Source organism: Coffea eugenioides, chromosome 8 (genome assembly GCF_003713205.1).
Source record: "Coffea eugenioides isolate CCC68of chromosome 8, Ceug_1.0, whole genome shotgun sequence".
NCBI lineage: Eukaryota > Viridiplantae > Streptophyta > Magnoliopsida > Gentianales > Rubiaceae > Coffea > Coffea eugenioides.
In genome coordinates, this window is record NC_040042.1 from 1,124,957 (window position 1) to 1,146,308 (window position 21,352).

Sequence of the window (21,352 nt, forward strand, 5' to 3'; positions counted from 1 at the left end):
TTTCTCCATCCCCCGTGTGTCGTCGTTCAAGATGAAGCAGGAGGTCAGCTACCATGGAACTGTAGACACCGGCTGGAGCCGTGGGTGGACCCGCTCTACTTCGGTAACTTGATCCAGAGCATCCCAACCGTGGCTTGAGTGGAGGAGCTGCTGGGCAACGACCCGTCCTGGGGTGCGGATCGGCTGCATCGAAATGTGTTGGCGCATGACGATTCCACGGTGCGACGAGGTGTCGAGGAATGGGAGAGTAATCCAAGGCTGTTTCCGCTGGGGAACTTTGACGGCGCGATGATCACCATGGGAAGCTCCCCAAGCTCCCCAAGGTTTCCAATGTATGATAATGATTTTGGGTGGGGACAACCCATTGCAGTGCGAAGCGGTAGGACCAATAAATTTGACGGCAAGATCTCGGCATTCCCAGGGCGTGAAGGAAATGGGAGCGTCGATCTGGAAGTTGTTTTAGCACCAGAGACTATGGCTGGACTTAAGAAGGATGTGGAATTTATGCAGTATGTATCCTCAATCCTGACCGACTCAATTCTAGTGACTCCTCCAGAGGCGCCTCCTTCTCCGTGCACCTGCATCATGAATATTGGACAAAATTTAAACACCCTTAAACGGATGCAGGATTGCAGCCAAATTTCCTCCTCCAAAACAGAAAAAAAAAAAACCTTAGTCGAGAAGGAGAGAACAAATAAAAGATTTTTTTTTGTTTGAAAAAAAAATTACCGAAGAAAAAGACGTACTATAATATAGGAATAGTAGCATACAATATCTGCAAATGGTGTTGTGCAAAGCTCTAGAGCTGCATTGGAGTAGAATCAAGATTCACTCCCACAACCAAGAACTGTTGCGACAGCTAAAGTACAAGAGCCCGTCCAACAGTAGATTAGCCACCTTGATAGATGACATTTTGAACATGCAAAAGTTGTTTCGCATGTGCTTGTTTTGTTTGGTTAAGAAAGAAAGCATAGTAAGAAGTAAAATGTTAAGTTCTCATGCCTTAGGCATTATTGTGGATGAGGAATGGACTTTCCTCAGTGCTACTGAGCACTAGTTGTACAGTATTCTCGAGCCTTTGCTCGCACTTGTAATTTTCTTGTTATATTGAATGAAATGATCCTACCGTTTCGATAAAAAAAAAAAAAAAAAAAAAATTGGGAGCTGATGGAAATTATGCGGTGGCGCCGCCGCTAAGCTCCTTGATTGGAAGCGAAATATAAGTTTAGGGATTAAATTGGCTATAAATAATGTATCGGGATTAAATCGACAGAAAAAAAAAGTTTAAGGACGAAATTGGCGATTTTCCCTAATCTACTATCCAAACATGCTAACTATATGTATCATACTGCAATTGGCATTGGTTAAGACAGAGGCCCGGGTTCCCATTTGAAGAACGAAACACGGCCCACTTTCAGCTGGTCTGCTTCTCCAAAAGCGTAACGTAGAGCATCCGATAAATACCACGCCTTCTTGCATAGCAGTAAAGCGGCGGATCAATGCGACGCCGTCCGGACTCGCCCATTTCTACAGACAACAGCCTACCCCGGCACCTTATCTTCTAAAGCTCAAATTCCACATTTTTCAGTGCAAAAGAAGAAAAAAGTATGGCTTCTTCTTCTTCTTCTTCGGACAATCCATTGTCAAAAGATACAATGTCGAAGGAAGAAGAAAGATTTGCAACGAAAAAATCCACCCCAAATTGTCTAACATTACTACCCTTTTCAGCTCCCCCGCATTTCAGGCAACCGGCTCCTCCACATTTGAAGCCAAACCTACAGTTACTAAAAGTAGCAGCGACCCACGTTGCCACTCAACTCCATGATTCCATTCTCATATCTGCTGATAAATTCCTCAGCATGCTGCATGGTTTAGCTTCGCAGAATCCCCTTCTCTGCAGACTTCTATCGTTTTCTTCTCATCTCCAAAGTTTCAGCTCCCAGGTATGTGTTCTGTATTTTTCTTCTGTTCTTTTTTCACATTGTAAATTTGTCCATAGAAGCATTTGAGTGTGGGAAACAATAACTGTTTATTGGCTTTCGTCATTGGGTTACTGGAGCAAAAGTTGAATAAAACCAAATGAAAAGATTCAAACTTTAGTCTGAATGGCCGGTTGGAAGGCAGGATTTTTGCAGGAGTATGAACATTTGTTTGTCAACAGCAGGAATATTTGATGTGGGTTGCTTTTGTTTTTCTTTTTTCCTTTTTTTTGTGTTTTATGTAGTTTACTTATTTGACATGCCTCAACTTTGGGATCATCACGGTGAAATCTGGTCGAAAATGTGCGTTCTTTGTTCTTGAAAATATGTGGATTAAGCATGATGGGGTAGATTGGTTGACTGAGATTTTAGGGCAGTGTAGATTATGCAAAATCGTATTACTTAGGATGGCTAGATGATGAAATTTATGGTGGGATTAAAATTTGGAATATCAGAAGGCTAAGAGAAAGTTGAGAAAGACACTAGTAAGTTTTTGTCTACATTACATTGAGATTCATCAGTCATTCTCGATACCCAAAAAGACAAAAAAAAGAGACTTTTCATCCCCCTTCTACCTGCCTGCCCCGCTTGCCCCTCCCATCATCCACTCCCTCCTCTCCTTTAATCCAAAAGTGTCTCCCCTCTCAGCAATACATTCCACATAGATCATTCCTCTTGAACATTTTTCTCTGACTTGTTCGATGAGGTTTTATTTTGATTAATGTTGTCATAGTCGTAACAAGTGATTCAAAGGACAAATTAATGAAAACACTGGAGAAAGAATAGTAGTCAGAGGATGAATGAATACAATGTTGAGAAGAAGAAGGATCTGAGAGGGATTTGTTGTGACTTCTTTATGCCTATGAAGCATGATTTCTTTGTTGTGCAATAGAAAAACCAACAGCCCTTAGTTTCTGGTATATAGTAGTAGTGTTAATAATCAGAGCTCAGAATGCAGCTCATATTGTTCTTATATTGTTGCCTCTTTGGCAAAGCCGAAAGAGAAAGACGGAAAATGAGAAGAAGGGTATGAAAAATTGAATCTGGAGAAGACAGAGGAAGCGATCAAAGTGTGCTTGTTTTAAGGAGAAGAGGATTTTGGTAGCATTGACTTCCCTAGTTTAGGAAGACAAATAGAAGGACCAATAATTAATGTAAATTGGATTAGAAACCTCTGTTATCTAATCCTTTATCAGTTGGATGGGAATGCAGACTGACTTATTTGTGTTCTGTGTCCAGGCATTAGATGTATGATTTTAGCCTTAACATGTAACAAATGTCAAGGCTAAAAAGGAATCAGATGAACATTATTTTGTCTGACTAACAAGATACCTCTGCTTTCCCTCTTTGTACTGCTTGAAATATTGATTACTGGAGTAGATAGTTTGAACGACATATTTTAACAATAACAGCTTGTGCAGTTACTTGGTGTATAAAAAGTCCTGCTCCGAGATTCAGTCAAACACGTTTTAAAATATCTGTGTTTGTTATTAATGTTTTTGTGTTCTTTACCCCTTTCAGTGTATTGGAAAATGTCGTTGATAGTGGAGTATCTTTGTGGCCACTGAACTTATGCATCTGATTCTACTTTACCTTACAGATGCGGTGCAGAAACTATGGACATTTGGATGCCCGGTCCAACCATAACTTTGCAGCCGTCTTACTTGGCGATTCGGTTGCTGGAATTGTGGTTACTAATGGGATTCTGAATTTCCTGAACATCTATAATACATTATTAATTGTTAGGCTTGTTTTGACCTGGTTTCCTAATGCTCCTCCAGCTGTTGTTAGCCCCTTGAGGTTTGTCTTACTATTTTACTTCTTCTGAATGCTTTTAAACTTATTTCACTACACCAACGTGATATATTTGACATCATATTCTTGGTGCATCACATGTTGGATTATAAGTATTAAAAACAACCATGTCATAATCTGAATTCTTAAACTTCATGCCAGTATCTCTGGTAAATTTTTGTCGAAATATGGTACAATTTGTGCATGCCTGTGATTGCTTTTCCTTTGAGTTCATTATCTCTGGAAACTGATATGTGGCTTAATTCTGGACGAAAGAAAATCATTTGGCTCATATACGTGTACCATAACATAGATAAATTAACAACTTGAATGTTGATCTAGTCCTTGCTAGAGGTATCCAATATTTCATTTGCAGGACCATTGGAAGTGCGACAAGAAAATATTAAGTAGTTAAGGTTCATTAGTTGACTCAAAGGGTCTAACAAAATGTTGTCTTTTCTTCTTGACTTGTATAATGACAATAGTGAGCCCTTTTTTCCCCTTAAAATAACATCTATAAGCATTTGAAGCCCTTACGGGTGTGAACCATGTGAATTCTGCTGCAGAGGCAGATCATGAGATTTAATAATTACTGCTTAGTGATTTCTTCCCCTCTTGAACAAGGAGCAAAAATATCTTTGATCTGTAATGTGCAGAATGGCCTTCTTGTACTTTTCTGGTGTCTAATTACAAACTTTTTGTGGTACTATTGTATCCATCCAATTGTATGACAAAATGTGAATCATGCTTCTTGTGAACATTATAAATCAATTTGAGCATGTTGTCTCGACAATTGCTTATTTCTTTCAGCACCATATGCGATCCCTACTTGAACATATTTCGTGGGATTATTCCACCACTTGGAGGGACTCTGGACCTTTCACCTATATTAGCATTCCTTGTTCTGAATGCTTTTACCAGTACAGCTGCCGCACTTCCTGCTGAACTTCCCCCTACAGGAGTTTCTGAACGTCTGCCATCTCGCACAACAGTATCACCCTTTACGACATCACAGAAGAAATGGATCAGAAGACTTTCCAGTGTCAAGTCAAAAAACTCATCTGGTGAAAATTGAATCAATTCATTAGGCCTCAATTGATTCTGTCCTGTTACAAGAGGAGTCGTGCTGTAGGATACTTTTATTTTGCTTAATATTCATGTATAAGGTACAAGAAATCCTTGACTTTCACGCTCAGAAATGTAAATTTGCTTATATGCGTCAGATTATTCTCTCCTGTGTTCATCATGCCACTTTGAGCTTCCAAAAACATTTACAATGATCTGGCAAACTGCCCAATTTCAACCTGTGCTAGGTCCTTTAGCTACAAGGAAGTACATTCTCTCACAATTTATTCTGACCACTTTTGAAAGCAATTCTTTCGCTACTTGATGGCTAATGGTGTCAAACTTGTGCTAGTGCTTATAACTCTGTAATACTTTGCCAAATATGTATGGTACCTTCTTTGGCCCTGTGATTGTGATTATTTCTGTAATTGTATGTATTTTGGTTGTTGACTAAAGATAGAGCAAACATGAAAGTGTTAGATAATAGCAATCGCAGAAATGTTATTATAGTAATAAAAAGGGAGGGTTATTATCCTTTTTAATTTCCATTTTGAGCATTTGTTCGTGTTCAGTTAGGTCTTCTGCATGCCCGGGATTCTTGAATGGCAAGAGAATCATCCCAAAACAACATAAATCAGAAAGCAATGCTAAAGATAGAATGTTGATAATGACTTCAGATTCCGTAATAGCTCATTAACTTTGAGTGTGCCCAACAGTTTCCCATATTTGGTACCACCCGCCCCGCCCCCCCCCTCCCGGCGGCGGCGGCCTGCGTGTAGGGCGGAAGATGGTTGATGGAACTAGGATATCAGTTGTTCCAAAAGTTGCGGTTTCCATCTCGAAGTGATCCACATTCCTACGCAAATGCTGAAACATTTGCCACTTAGGAACATGTCCACTTATAGCGCACAAGCCACCTTTGATCCTTATTCGTGCTATAAGAATCAGATTCCATGGCTGATTCCCCTGGAACATTAACATGTATAAACTACCATTGGAGAGTGCAGTCTCTTTCTGATGCCTCAGTCCACAATCGCAAAAAGCTTTTTACTTACAAGTTTTTGTTACCTAATCTTCATAAAGAAAGTAATCTTACGTGCTGCAGCTATTCTCTGTAGTGCTGTGACAAGCAACACGAACACTTGTTCAGCAAACTCATTTGGAACCGCTTAGATTTTGTCTATTCTCGATATACATCAAGAAAATGAAAAAAAAAAACTATAAATAACAAGGAAACCTTTAAAATAGGATATAACTTTAATTTGCTCAATTCATCCTATCCTGGCTATATAAAAAAGAATGACTTTTCCATTTCATTGTTGTTGTATCACTCTGGGATTGGATCCAATAGTCAAAAAGATTCTAAAATGAGAAGACTTTGGGAAACGAACGAAAACAGAGAGCTTAAAAGGAATCTACAGAACAAGGGTTACGACCCTTTACGTCCCATAGAAAATCAGAGTTCCAAAACTGGTCTAATAAAGCTGGTTTCTCGTGAGGAAGGATTCCACAAGATGGACCAGGGAGCTACTTGGAGGAGTAGCAGGCCTTCTTCATACGATCAAAGGGTTATAGCAATATGCTTGGCACTTGCTGCTGTAATCTCACCTCTTTATATTGATAGGATAAAGGAAACGGAGCCAGAGCCTGAGGAGGAAACCATCAACATATCTTCGTATCTACCTCTGTTGCTTTTGATTCTGATCATGTCTATAGCTGTATCACGTTACTTGGACCGAAGTTTTACCAGTTTTGATCCTAACTGGATTCACAGAGTTTGTGGCTCTTCCACTGGGATCATCATTCTTCTGCTGATTCTCGCATCAGTTTTGAAGTTCAAATCTTCTTAATTTTATCTGAGCAGCTTAGAAGAGATCAGCAAATTTTATCTGTGGATGTAAGATGCTGACTTTTCTTACCACAATTTTAAGTTTGTTGAAATGCGCATTATGCTCTTCCTAACTGGATTCAGAGTTTGTGGCTCTTCCACTGGGATCATCATTCTTCTGCTGATTGTCGCGTCAGTTTTGAAGACCTGAGCAGCTTAGAAGAGATTAGCAAAGTTTATCTATGGATGTAATGTGCTCATACTTCGTTCTTTTCCTACTAATTTTGCTTCCCAGTGGCTGTGATCATACCAGAATATCATGATCATATATTTTGGCCAGGTGCTGCATAACTTTTTGAAAAACAGCACCGTATTTTTTTGTACTACTGATTGCTTTAACTTTCTATGTTGACCTTATAGATTAGTTTTCTAACGTCTTTTTCTTTTCTTTTATCTTTTTGTCTCAAGAAAATAAATAGCCTTGCTTGTGCAGTTGTATGGTAGAGATAATTTGCAGCAAAAAAATGGCCAAAGCTTTATATAAATCAAACTGCTAGAAGGATTTTCCATCTTGGGTGTACCCTGGATCCTGTTCACTTTTAATGAATACTCGTTGGCTGGAGAATGTCATGGCTAGAGAGCAGCATAAACTTTCTAATGCATTTGGTAAAAGTGCACAGGGGGCTCCCATGGTCACCATTCTATTATCTTCAGGTAGAGCAAGAAATGAGTTGATGCTGCATAAGCATGCCGGTTTAACAGTGATTGTGAATGCCACAGAAAGTGATACAAAGCAATAGTAGAATAGGCTAATTTCTCATGCTACCATGATTTTTTGGTGATTTACATTGCATCAGACAAAACTTTCAGCGGGTGAATAGCGCGACAGTGTTCCTGAAGATTCAAACAGTTGCATTTTCCAGTATTGGTGTCAACTGCAACCCGATAATCTGCACTTGTGTGTTTGAGTGCCCATTTACAAAAGATTTTGTGATCTGCAGAACCAATCAGATACAAAGAGATCAGTATTCTGATACCGGTCAAATTCTCCTGACCTCTGTTCTCTACAATGTGTCAGAATCTCAACAAAACTAATATCAGCGTGACAGGAACAAAGACCTAAGGGTTTGATGAACATTAAGCAGGGAAATATTAGAGCATCCGCCTGTTTAAATACAGAAAACATTGGTCCATGGGAACCTGAAACCTGAACTCTGAATTGGCAAAATCTCACAATTTGTGTGATTCAGCTTTTATGCTTTTACTGAAGCGTCAAGGTTTTTAGCAATCTACAACAATCACAGCCATATAAATATGACTAAACAGGAAAATAATTGTTTAATTTTTCCCACTCTCCTTTGCCTGTTAAAGGCTAAAAAACATGAAACGAGAGTTGGGCTGGCCCCCTAAAGGTAGAGTTTTGGAGTTTTTCGTTGGACATATGTAGAATGTATGGCTCATGTTTCACTGCAAGAATAGGTGGACTTGCCTACCCCAAAAGGTTCAATCTACTTTTCCATCATGAACATATAGTTACCTCCCCAACTAAGAACAAATTTTGCACAACTATATCAAATTTCCGTTCATTTAAGCTGATCAATGCCAATAGCTGCTGAAGAACACTAGATGCTATTCAACTTTCCAAGCGATGGGATAAGTGATTTGCAAACAACATAGGAGCTAATGGTAAACCCAGTCCAGAAAATCCAAGATAATTAAACTTGGTTTCTGGAGAAATTAGAGTCAAAAAGATCTTGAACCCAATAATGATAGCTAACATGCACCTCAACATAAGATATCCCAAATCATGAAAACAAGTAGATAAGGAAAGACTAGCAATCAGACATAGCAGATAAGGAACAAGGAAATACCTTCTACAAGTCTTCCATCAGATAATCATCAAAATGTCACAGCACAAAAATATTCCCAAAATATTCAAATCACAATTTCAAACCCATCAACAGGTGAATAGATGACAATAATTCAGTCAAAGGCCTCAAATTTCAAACTTGATGTTAAATACAAATATCCAACTTCTAAATTACTTCTCAATTGAGCAAATGAAAGGATTTCGATTTCATAGACACGGTCCTTAAAATTACATACATTGGTACAAAGACACAGTACATATTTGTTCATATGGAAGATAACAATGCTGATAATGCCACAGAAAATTTTACATATGTGTTTACATGGACAGAAACACAATAATACTCGTATTCCCAAGGCTGCGGATATTTCATGAAATGGTGGTGGCTCCAGGGTTGGCTGTTGTAGTGGAGATTTATAATGGATAAGGCACACCTCAACATGGATGTGGTGGGGAATAATTCACTAGTTTGTGGTGTTTCCCTAATTCACAATGTAAACATGCATAACTTAGACAGAGAGGGATGTCATAGGTGGGCACTTAACAACTGGTTGCGGTCAATTTGGCATGTGCTTGACTGGTGACTGATGACACTGATAATTCCTTAGTGTGCAATGGTGATCCCCAAACCTAGAAGGGATGGGAATTCCAACTTTTTCACGGAGGTAGAATCAGAAAGGCCTTTCTCAACTTAATTTTGCAAAAGTAAACAAAAGAAATAGAAAAGAAAAGTTGGTATTAATTCATTGTTCCATGTGATTCCAGAATGCCAAATGGGACCTACAGAACATACAGAAACATGACTTTTGTTTAGGACAACATTTTTGAAGAAAAGTTCAGCAGCAGTCATATGGCATACCTGTGTACAACCAAAGAGTTTGACCAACTTCAGTGACAGGCAGCTGTCAACAATCAATCCCAGTGCCTTATCCGTTAATTTGCGACACCATGACAAATCCAATACCAACAACTTTCTTGAACATTTGGCGAGCGAAAAGGCAGTGCAAGGGCCAACCTACCAAGCATCATGGCTCAGTTGTTTTAACTAAAGACAATAGGCCGAGAAAAAAGGTAAACAAACAAAAAGTAAAATCAAGAAAAGAGAACTTTCTCTACTAACACGAATTGCGTGTTTCCAAAAAACCTAAAATAACATATTCACTTGACAGCACAGTGTAATTCCCACCTACCAATGTCAAGAAAAGACTTTCGTGAGAACATGGACATAATCAAGTTCCCATGCCACTAGAGTTCTATACAGAAGAATGAGTACATTTTTGTATTTCATTTCTATCAATGGACCATGTAAAGCAGCACCTTAATCAACTCTACAGAATGCATATTGCTAATCAACTTGTCTTTCAGTGGTAAATCAATAACACTTCAGTAATATGTAATGACTAGAATCCAGCAGTCCTAAGCAAGTGTTGTCTCTCCCCATTTTATTGCCCAACATGTTGCTTTGGGAAATATACACAAGAATATGCCCTGAAACTACAAGGAAACTGACATAAAAATATTGAAGGTAAACTCTTGAGCATAATCTCGAGTAAAGGGCAGGAATATACAGAAGAGATAACATTAACATGATATCCATCACGCATTCCCAAAATGTGCCCAGAATTATTAAGATATTGCCAGGCTAGATTATATCTAGAACAAATGATCAAGGACCTAGGGAATCATAATCAGTCAAATACCAAATAGGCAAGACCAGGCTCATTCTAGATCATTGCTACCTATAGTAGAATCATAATTAGTAGAGAAGATAGCATGAAGTCAACTTTGTACCCTGCCATTATAACTAAACAAAATTTATGAACAACCAAAAAGGGAGACCTTTTATGTGCATTATGCAACTAAATGGATATCATAACCTATATTACCAAGTACAGCAAGTACAGAGTTTGATCAGATGATGCTTATACCGAAGTAACACTATTGAGACATAGTTCCTTCAAAGACTCTCCAGAAGCTTCCAAGAATGCCGCAATTGCTTCATCGCTAAAATGTAAAGAAATTCAGATCAGGAATTTGAATTTGAAAATAGAAAAAGAATTTCAGTTTAAAATAGGGGCATTTCTCTCTTTTTCTTTGGTTGAGATAGAAGTTGTAGGGCAATTTGTGGGCTAACACAATGTAACTAATAGAATATAAATTGTGCCTCTGTAATCCAGCTCCTAACCTCCTCACATCCCACTATTGTCAAAACACAAAAGCAAGGGAAATCCTACACCACACAAATATTGTTCAAAATCACATCTAAACGCTTGGAGAGGGTAGCTTAGGTAATTGTAACAGGATACATTATGCATTCTCCACAAACTGCATCTAGCTGACATGCCTTTCATTTACTAGGCGGAATGAAAACCTCCATTGGGACCAAGACAAGCTATAAATAAAAACATAGGATATAAGTTAATCTAGCCATTGTCAAGGAACAGGACATTAGACCTTTCCAACAGCTCCTGAGCTACCACCAGCAAAATATCAGTATCAACTGACAAAGGACATGTATGTTCCTCCGGAAATTCCTACTTTTCTACTTACCTCTTTGACATCCTTGTGTAATTACAGTCAAACCAGCATTTTATTGGCCAGAATTTCATGGAACAACTACACAACATTTTTGTCTATCTTTCTTTATTATTTTGTTTTTCTCCCTCCTGTAATTTGACATTCTTGCCATTGTAGTTTGAAAGTCACCAATGCAGATCTCCAAAGGAAGCAATGCCAACAATAAATCAGATTTTACAGTCCTTGGATCATTTCTATTGTATAACTAGTAATTGACTGATCTCACAAACCTGAATTTGTTGCGGCAAAGTTTAAGTGTTTGAATGTGCTGACAACCATCAGCAAGGAATTGTAATGCAAGATCTGTCAGTTTATCTAGGTTTGAAATGTTTAATGAATGTAAACCACTACAGGTATCTCCAATGGCTCTGAGGGAACCATTGGTCAAGCCCCTGCATCCAGAGAAAAGAAGATCAATAGTAGAGAAAAAGCCATCATATCAAAGGAAAGTACTTGAAATATAGCTTTAATTAGCAAGCGCAAAACAATGAATTTACTTACAGACAATTGGACAAATCAAGCTCCTTTAGAGTTTGCCCACATGTGTTAACTACGGCGTCAACAAATTGGTCAGACACAGTGTGAATTCCAGCAACAGACAAGACCTCCAAGTATGCAAACTTCCTCAATGCAGGTAGGATAAGCATTGCATCTATTTTCGGGCACTCATCAATATACAGCTCCCTCAACTTGGATCCCAAAGAATTGGCCAAGAAATTGATGCCAACATTGGTAAGAAGGGAGCAGTGGCTCAAATTTATAGACTCTAATTCAGGTGCAGAGTTGACAAATGCTTGTAGCCCATCGTTGGATAGACGACATGCACCCTTTAATGATAAGACACCTAGTTTGGGGAACCTCAAGCCAGCCAAAGTAAATGGACATTGCCCACATAATTCAAGTTCAAGTACCTGCTTTTACAACACACAGATTAACAGAAAGAGAGAGAGAGAGAGTTCAGTCCACCAGAACAGATATAGGAATATCAAAACATGAAAACAAAAGACCACTGAAACATGACACAGCATAAGTGAGGCTTATTGTAATTTTGAGGGAAGGACTTAGACAAGTTTTTCTTAGAAAAACCACCCTAAAAATTTCAAGCTTAACTCTAAAGTAGGGAAAATGAAGGCTAGTTAAACTCAAGGTCCTTCTAAAATGGTTAAAACAGTAAGAGGGTAAACCAGCATTATTCTTCTTTCCCCCTCCTGCCCTCCCCTCTCTAACATGAAGGAAAATAACTAAGATGATTAGTGCTTACAACCAAATAAAAATCAAAGTAAAAAAGACATGCAGAAAAATAAATATGATTGAGCCTCAGCCCTATAGCCAGCAAGATGACAAGCTCATGAACCAAGGACATGACAAATGCAAACAAGTATGAAAAGTAATGAATAAATAAAGAATGATGCAGTGGATTTTATTTTCCTTAATTTTCGACAAAGTTAGCATCCAATGACATTGAGAAACATGACAATCAGGGAGTTCATCATTAGACACAGGAAGTCATGAGAAGTCAACTAGAACCAAGAACGAGTACATTTATCAAGAAAAAACACAATCCTGAAGCTTGTTTTAAGAAGGTTAGTATCCCAAGTAACAAATTCCAAAAACGCACCTGGAGTACATAAACCATCTCAACAATATGAGGCATCAACAAACTCATTCAAAAGGAACTCTATAATCGCAGAGCATACAGAACCAGCAATTCAAAAGAATGCACTAATGTGATAGGACATCAAATACAAGATAACTAACCAGTAGTAGACTTACCTTCAAATTTTTAGCATCAAAATTTCCAAATGCCTCTGAAAAATGGCAATCTGTTAGCCATGAACAGTCCTTTATACGTATCTCCGTTGGAGATCCTTTAACAAAGAGTTCAAAAGTGTGAACATCCATTTTCCGGAGATTACAGATACAGTCAGCGAGCTTTCGCCTGAGGAAATCGGGAACAAGTTCAAGTGAAACTATAGCCTCAGCTTTTGCTGCAAGAGCTTTCAGGGAAAGATCCAGAAGTGAAGGAACAACGGGTCTAAATGAATTGCAGCCATTGTCAGATGGTTTCCAATCAATAAGTTGCCTGGATCGCCAGGACGTTCGGTCTCTAACCATCATCAGAGCGGTAGAAAAAGGACCAGGAGATTTTCCCAGTAGATCTTCAAGTGAAGGCTTTTCCTGACTAGAAGATACATCTCCATTCTCCGCCCACCGTGCAAATTTATGAGCATTTCTCCGGAGTTCACCGTGTCTCAGTATCTGCATCTCAATATCATATTCTGCATGTTTTCTACGCGCGAATTCTGAGCTCGACTCTGAGCCTTCCACTTGGTAACCATTCTCACTTGGGTGGTTAAACCTTTTCAAATCCTGGCTTCCTGGTTGATATTCAAACTGTATTGAATCCTGGCTTCTTGTTTGTAACTCCAACTGAGTTGGATTAGTTGCAAGTGACAACCAAGAATCAACAATTTTAGCTTTCCCTTTCTCTTCCCTGGTGTATCTCCTCCCATCACTCACATAACTATTTCCATCATAACTCCTGTCCATTAGTCCCAATCCAAAATCAATATTCTCAAGAAGCTCATTATTAGTTTCTTCCACAATGAGCTTCCCCTTTCCTTTGACGTCATGTGCAACAATCCCTATTCCCTCCTCATCCTCACTATCATCAGATGGAATGCAAATAATGTCAACCTTCCTATTTACAGCTTCAGGTACAAATTCATCATCCTCTGAATCGATCAACGCCACGTTAAGATCAAAGCCACACAATTCATCAGTGCAAGAAACTCCCCTTTCTTCCCCAGAACCCATTGCCTGATTCTCATTTCTTTCCTCCTCCTCAGTATCAATCCCATGAAAAACCTCCAGATTTCCATCAATCCCATCAAAGATCCTAACTTTCTTCCCCGTCCAATCTCCCCCATCACTTTCCCCACTTAACCTCTTCTTTCCACTAGAACTCTCCCTACTATTTTCACCTTGACTCGGAGGCCCCATATCACCCCAATTACCACACAATTTCAAATAAATCCCAGCACCCAAAAGCCCCAAACAATAAAAAATTCAGGGGCTTTAAAAAAAACCCAGAAAAAAATAAATTCTGGGGATCAATCAGCGGGTCACAGAAGAAAAGAAACTTTCTTGTTTCAAGAAAGAGAGAAGAAAAAAGAAATGAGCTTTCCCCCGAAAAAAGATCACACAAAGAGAAGCAGGACGGTCATGTAAGAAAGATGATTAGCAATGAATGAAACAACTGATGATAACGAAAAGTAGATGTTGTGGTGGCCTTGTGTACAAAGGGCTTTGCATGGGCAATTAAGGAAGAAAGTTATTAAAAAGAAAGTAGTTGGGATTACAGAAATAGTACCAAGAATATTATTAAAAAAGAGATGTAGAGAATCAGAAATTGATGATAACTTCTTCATTGGCGAAGACTTCTGAGACTTGAGACGTTGAATTATAGCAAGAGATCAAAAGAGAAAGCGAGAAAGTGCCGAGTAATTTGGCAGTGGAAAGCTGAGAGCTTTCCCACACACACACTGAAGAAGTGGTTGGTTCGCCCTTTTTCTTTTTTCTTTTAAGCCTTTTGCGTGGACCTTTTGGGGAAGCCTATTTATAGCTTTGCCCCTTCCCACTGCACATATCTAAATGCTAGTAACAAATAGTATAAACTACTGGGAGAGTAATTTTTACTCTTTATCAATTTGTTTGTCAAATTGCCATCATGCACTAGCTGAATCTCAGAAAGGGGATCTAAAACATTTTTGTGCTGTTTAGAGTCTAGGAATTGGAGTCTTGGCAAATGGGCTCTAAGTTATTGGTTACAATGGCACAAATCTCTTGTCTTTCTGTTTCCTTCATTAAGATTTTTTTACCAATTCAGTAGTATTGAGGGCTTGACTCCTATGTATTTGTTTGCTTCATAAATAAATGCGGAGGCAAAGTGAAGTTGGAAATTGGAATGTCATTAAATTCCACCAAAGTAAATAATTCATGTGCAATTAATTATTGGTTTGGCTAAGGGATGACTGTATTGGACACTTAATAAGAGGGAGTTTAGGTGTTACTTTTTTTTAATTAATTCCATAAAGTGTATTTATATGGTAATTTAAGTGTCTTAACGAGTACTAATTGTACACTGATTAGAAAAATCCTATAACTGTTATCTTTCTTAGCTTTAATTTTTTTCCATAAATTAATAAAGTGCATAATTATTACATTAATAAAGTTGGTATTCACAAGGACTATTATGAAGTCATAAACAGACTGTAGAAAATGATTCAAATGCACTGCACATTTTGATTTGCAGACTCTTCTTTTTGTACTCTTTTTTGTAGGGTTAAAAGACCAAAAACACCCATGAGTTCTAGCATTTCAAGTTTTCATACCAAACCAAAGAACTTTTTAGCTTAACAAACATAAAAGGCAGTCGTGTTTTCAGGGAAAAATGTCACTGTGGGAACACAAAAGCCTCTCAAATGTATGAAAAAAAATAAGGATTAATCTTCTATATATTGATAGTGTATACATTTTTATCATTGGTTGTATGACACAAATTCAAATTTGAATTTGAAATCCAAATTTTACATATGTGTCATTGGTTGTATGACACAAATTCAAATTTGAATTTGAAATCCAAATTTTACATATGTGTCATGCATTCAGCCGTGACAGTGTAGTTTATACACTGTCAGTATATATAAAATTTACTGAAAAAATAATAGATGTCATGATTTCATGTTAATCTCTTCTGCCTGTTAACAGATGCACAGTTGCCATTAGTAGATAAAGACGCTAAAGCAATCACCAAACATCCATTTTTCGGGAACCACTTTGAAATTCAGTATTACAAACTGAAGCATTATTGTACTATAAAATTTTCACTATAAAAGAATGACAGCAAAACTGATAACGGCCCAGTTGCTGCAAAATGCTAGTAATCTGTTATCTTTGGCATAACCAAATGTACATTACGCTCTTTCCTAAAACATAAATTTTGGCACAAAGAATGAAAAAGTTTGGAAAAAGAATGCAATAAAGCCCTGCATTTGTATCCGATATTGCTCCCTCTATCTCTTATTTTCTTTTCATTGAAAACTCAGTCTTCTCTTCTTCAGAACTGGTTCGGAAGAACCAGAGTTTTTTCTGTCTGTGTCATCAGATAAAAATTTGAGAGGCGAATACTCCAAAAAGTCTTCTGAAGACTCGAAGTGGCTCACGATATCCTGTGATGATGTCGACTGCAACCCAACGATATGCACCATGGGGTTTGTGTGGCGATTGAGAAATACATCTGTTATCTGCAGAATCAGCATAGATACAAGCAGCAATATCAGAACTCTGATACCCATCAATTTTTCCTCCATAAAATGTATCAGAATCTCAGAAAAGCACATGTAGCGATTTTAGGTTTTAAGAGAACATAAAGCACAGACATAGTCAAGCATGCATGTGGCTGTTTCATTAAATCCACAGGCTGATTAAACTTTTTGCATTGGCAAACCTTGCCTCTTCTGCAGCTGGCCTTAATGCCTGTACTAAAATCTCAAATATCTGGGTGAAGTTTAGGCTGATGGACTATACTAAGAGTCTATGAAAGTATCAGATGGTTATTCTTGTGGTGTTCTCCGTTTACCTCTTTAAAGTGAAGAGATATTCGCCAGCATTTTAGGGTAGAGGCTTGAGGTTTTTATTTGAAACTAGCTAGCCACTAACTCTTTTCTCAGGAACAATTTTGCAGCATGCTTAATCTTCTCTACTGGAAGAAATACATTATGTTACTGGACTTAGACCCCTCAAAATTTTATACTAAAGAAAGATTGCAATGACATGAAAGATAAATCACTGCTGAAGCAACAACCAGAAGGGATATATCTCTCGTCATTGAACTAGTAGACATATTTGCCTACACTGTAAGGACAACCACTAAAAATAAGTCATTTCTCATAAGATGGACTAGTTTCTTCTCAGCTAGAACAAGGAAGCGGATGGGCAAAATTATAAATGGTCAAATCAGATTTAACTAATTCGAGTGCAGATAATTACTTGTGCAGCAAAGAAAACAAAGGCTAGCAGTTGATACATCTATGGAGTAAGTGAAAAACTTCTAAACACCTTCCATCAGATGATCAATTTAAACACTTCGAAAAACTGAGTGCAAACAAATATGCCTAAAGAAACACCAGATTGCCTATAGTAAAAGAAAAGGGGGAGTCCTGACCTTTTATAGAAGAAGGTTGAAGAAAGGCCTTTCTCAATTCAATATCATAAATCAAAGAAAGAAAAGGGGAAAAAAGAAGTTGGAACAACTTTATTCTTCAGTTTGGCCTAAAGAAGTGCAAGAACATAATTTCATCTTTTAGGGGGTTTTTTAGTCATATGCAAATTCAGCAGCAGTAAGACGGGAATACCTGCGTACAGCAGAAGAGTTTCAACAGCTTCAGTGACTTGCAACTGTCAACAATCAATCCCAGTGCCTGATCTGTTATTTTCTTGCACCCAGATAAATCCAAACTCAACAAATTTGTTGAATATTTGGCAATGGAATAGGCAGTTTGGGAGCCAACCTGTGAAGCATCGCAAGCTCTGTTGCTTTAATGGCAATAAAGTAAGCTGAGAAAAACAGGTAACAGGAGAAACCAGAAAATGAAAGGAAGACAAAGTTTTACCAGTAAAACCCTGTGTCATGTTTCTCAGAGACCTAGAATTTCAATAGCATTTCTTTACTTAATATTGCAGTCCCATCTCCCAACAGTTTGCAGAAGGATCTTTGAGTTGAGATGAGCATAATCAAATCACAATCCAATTTGTAAGCTTGGAAGCAGAATAAGGGTACATCTTTTGAAATGTTTTATCATATTGCTTGTAAACTTTTTCTTGAAAGAGAAAAAACAATTTTTATGTCAAGCAATGACTAGTACCCTATGTACAATATTTATCTCCTTTCCACATTTCATGGTCTAAGTATTCTAATGTGCACAAGAAGAAAAATGTCAGGAAAATACAGTGAACCAGAGTCTCTTAATCATTCTTAATCGTCAGTTTTCTCACAAGAAGTTAGCTTTGCACCACCTACCAATCATATGAAACTTTGGGGGAAACCCCCAACTGATATTTCAGGCCTAAGCATTCTATTGTGCATTGTATGCACAACTAACTATGTATCAATATCATCATGTGTTCCCAGATAAAGATATGTCAGGCCTAAGCAAGAACAGCATATGTCACAGAATACTCATACCTCCTTAACATGGTTGAGAGAAAGTTCCTTCAAAGACTGTCCAGAAGCTTCCAAAAATGCAGCAATTGTGTCATCACTAAAATGAAAAAATTATATCAGATTAGAATTTAAGGTTGAAAAAAGAAAGAAACCATAGTACATTTTGTTTTCTAGAGAGAGAGAGAGAGGAACCAAATACAAATAACAACACAGTTTTCTACCTCAGTACCCTCTTCGCACAGTCACAGACCAGCTTATCAGAATAACTGAAGCACGCATTCGGGAAAAGCGACACAGGTTTTCAAGAAAGTGCAAGTTATTATGACTACAAAGTAAAGCTTGCTGAAACATTCTGTTCATCCATCCAAACAAATATAGTGAAAGTTATAGTTGGCAGTGCAAAATCTCCATAAAGAATCAGTGTCAACTTTAAATTAACAATCCCTTTGATCAAATTAGTGTGTAAAGTAACAAATGTACAATATAACAACAACAACGTTATAAAACTAATCTCAGGAACCTGAACCTTACAACAACAACGTTAAAAACTAATCTCAGAAACCTGAATCTATTGGCGCAAAGTTTAAGTGTTTCAATTCGTCTACAACCATCACCAAGATATTCCAATCCCATATTTGGCAGTCCAACCAAGTTTGATAGGTTTAATGACAGTAAGCCCCTGCTGTAATGCGCAATGTGTTGGAGAGCATACTTGGTCAAACTCCTGCATGCCACAAAAAATCAGAAGACAATAAGTGGACAAAATAAGACGTCATATTCATGAGCTAGCGTTGATTAACAAGAAGATCTGAAAATGACTTACGGACAATCAGCAAAATCAAGCTTCTTTATGTTATGCCCAAGTGCACATAATATGTAACTAACAAATCTGTCGCAGACTGCATAAATTCCAGCAACTGACAACGCTTCCAAATGCTCCAACTCCATCAATGAAAGATGCACATCCATTGCATCTATTTTTGGGCAGTAGCTGATGTTGAGCTCCCTCAGTGTTGATTTTAAAGAATTGGCCAAAATTTTAATACCAGCGTTGGTTAGAAGGGCGCAATGGCTCAAATTTACAGAGCTTAGTGCAGGTGCTGACATGACAAGTGCTTTTAGCCCAGTAGGGGATAATTGACATGCTCCTTCTAGAGATATGACACGAAGACTGGGCAAGCTATTTGAATACCAAGCTAAAGCTTTCTTTATTACCGTATCAGCTGCAAATTGCGTGCATTGTTCAAGTTGAAGCACCTGCTTCCACAACAAAGCCATACACAAAAATAGGAAACCAAAAGTAAAAAAGGGAGCTTAATTACTTCGCCAGACATCAGTTCTACATGTATCAAAAGGAAGAAGTTGGACAAGTTTAAGTTTTTTACCTGAAAGCACCAAGACATGATTATTGAGATTAATTGCAAACTAACAAAAAGGCAAAGCTTTATGAATTCAAATTCCAAGATGAATAGTTAAAAACACCAAGAAAAGAAATCAAATATCCTTCCAGATGCATAAATCACCCTTTTTTTTTGTCAGATAAAAAAGGCAAGCTCAGGATATCAGAAATAAAAATCATAGTGGACCAAAATTACAATACCTAAATCATTTACAAATTAATAACCATGATTTAAAAAGAAAATTCAGTGGATTTTTTTTCTTGTTATTGTCTATGATTCGGGAAATCAAGAAAGTAGCATTCAATATTACGTTCAGCAACTAACTCAGCAGAAGCTTAGTAAATAGGGGTTTCTTGAATTGGTGAAGAAAGTTTCTAGCTCAAACCAATAATAATAAGATATATGATAAAAGGAAGACTTAATTACTTTCAAACTTTTTGGATCATTGAGATTCCTAAGAGTCTTCAAAACCTGGTCCCCTGTCAACAGAGAACAGTCCTTTACACGTATCTCTCTTTGGTATGTCCCAACAAAAAGTTCAAAAATGCGAATATCCATTTTCCGGAGATTGCAGATCATGTAACCGAGTCTTCTTCCGAGGGAATCAGGAGCATATCCAAGTGACATTATATGCCCAGCATTTTGTGCAAGAGCTTGCAAGGAAAGATACTCAAGTGAAGGTACAGGACGTAGCCTACTTCTTGATGCATCATTCGACCCTTCCCATTGAATCAGTTCCTCTCCGTCAGCTAGCCGGGAAATTCTGTCTCTGACCCTCAATAGTGCACCAAAAAAAGGACCATAAAAGATAAGCTCCTTCTCCTCCATATTATTCAGCCCAAAGTGCCTCAAGAATTTCAAGAAACAGATTAAGAGCGCCGCCCAATCTGCCAAAGTTCAAAGGGCCAGCCTAGCCAGCTAATTTTTAGAGAATTTGACGAAAAAGAATTCAGGGCTTTACTCGGCGGGTTATGGATGAAAGAAAGAAAGAAATTCGTTGTTTTCTTCACGAAAGAGAGACTTAGAGAAGAATGAACTTTTTCCGGAAATTTTCAGACCGAACTAGAAGAAGAATATGCAAAATAACAGGCAGAGAATCAAAAGGGTGAGGTCATGCAAGAAAGATAGCAAGAAATGAATGGGAGCTGATGATAATTGTCTTTATGGGAGTGAATAATTCTTAGACAGGAATTGGATTGTTTGCGACAGAAGAGAGGCTGCTGCAGAAGAGTGAGAAACCGTTAGAATCTTGGCGGTTGAAGCTGCAACTGCTGGTTCCCTCCTTATTTTTTTTTCCTTTATTTTCAATTTAATTACATTCACGTCCCTTGAGTTGTGTTATTTCTGTGTCCCTACTCGACATATTTGATATTGAATCCCTGATAATCAGTGCTACTTTCAATTGAGTCCATAACATTGATATATCAACTTTTTAACACGTCTAGCCTAATCCCTAACTTGTCAATAGGGATTGAATGCAATCCAAAAGATGGGGGCAGAATTGAATGCAATCCAAAAGTTAAAAAATTTCTTGTTTATCGCGTGATGATAAAGTTTCAACTTTCAATCCTCCTCTTGGTTTGCTTTTCCTCCTCCCCTGTTCTTGCTTCCCCC

General features: G+C 37.9%; 4 protein-coding genes across 6 annotated transcripts; 2 read left to right on the top strand and 2 right to left on the bottom strand.

Annotated features, from left to right (window-relative positions):
• Positions 1–1,557: 1,557 nt before the first annotated feature.
• Positions 1,558–5,134, top strand: LOC113779553 (ylmG homolog protein 2, chloroplastic). The gene is made up of 3 exons (XM_027325158.1): positions 1,558–1,943; positions 3,580–3,779; positions 4,584–5,134. The coding sequence occupies exons 1-3, from the start codon at positions 1,608–1,610 to the stop codon at positions 4,846–4,848; spliced, it is 801 nt and encodes a 266-aa protein (XP_027180959.1). The 5' UTR covers positions 1,558–1,607; the 3' UTR covers positions 4,849–5,134.
• A 1,051-nt stretch (positions 5,135–6,185) lies between these two features.
• LOC113781521 lies at positions 6,186–7,074 on the top strand. The gene has a single exon (XM_027327473.1). The coding sequence runs from the start codon at positions 6,206–6,208 to the stop codon at positions 6,686–6,688; it is 483 nt and encodes a 160-aa protein (XP_027183274.1). The 5' UTR covers positions 6,186–6,205; the 3' UTR covers positions 6,689–7,074.
• A 254-nt stretch (positions 7,075–7,328) lies between these two features.
• LOC113781431 lies at positions 7,329–14,647 on the bottom strand. 3 transcript variants are annotated; one of them, XM_027327365.1, is made up of 6 exons: positions 12,887–14,647; positions 11,615–12,024; positions 11,344–11,505; positions 10,465–10,540; positions 9,396–9,551; positions 7,329–7,661 (listed from the first exon to the last, which is right to left on the bottom strand). In XM_027327365.1, exons 1-6 carry the CDS (start codon positions 14,114–14,116, stop codon positions 7,569–7,571), a joined length of 2,127 nt encoding a protein of 708 aa, XP_027183166.1. In that variant the 5' UTR covers positions 14,117–14,647; the 3' UTR covers positions 7,329–7,568. The 3 variants fall into 3 exon arrangements, 2 of the variants coding, with proteins under 2 accessions (XP_027183166.1, XP_027183168.1); XM_027327367.1 differs by lacking the exon at positions 7,329–7,661 and adding an exon at positions 9,657–9,722 and having other exon boundaries at positions 9,462–9,551; XR_003469603.1 differs by lacking the exon at positions 10,465–10,540 and having other exon boundaries at positions 7,577–7,661.
• Positions 14,648–17,633: 2,986 nt separating this feature from the next.
• On the bottom strand, positions 17,634–20,566 carry LOC113779381. The gene is made up of 8 exons (XM_027324949.1): positions 20,165–20,566; positions 19,661–19,723; positions 19,162–19,595; positions 18,859–19,062; positions 18,560–18,604; positions 18,360–18,435; positions 18,221–18,275; positions 17,634–17,731 (listed from the first exon to the last, which is right to left on the bottom strand). Exons 1-8 carry the CDS (start codon positions 20,564–20,566, stop codon positions 17,634–17,636), a joined length of 1,377 nt encoding a protein of 458 aa, XP_027180750.1.
• Between the last annotated feature and the right edge of the window lie 786 nt (positions 20,567–21,352).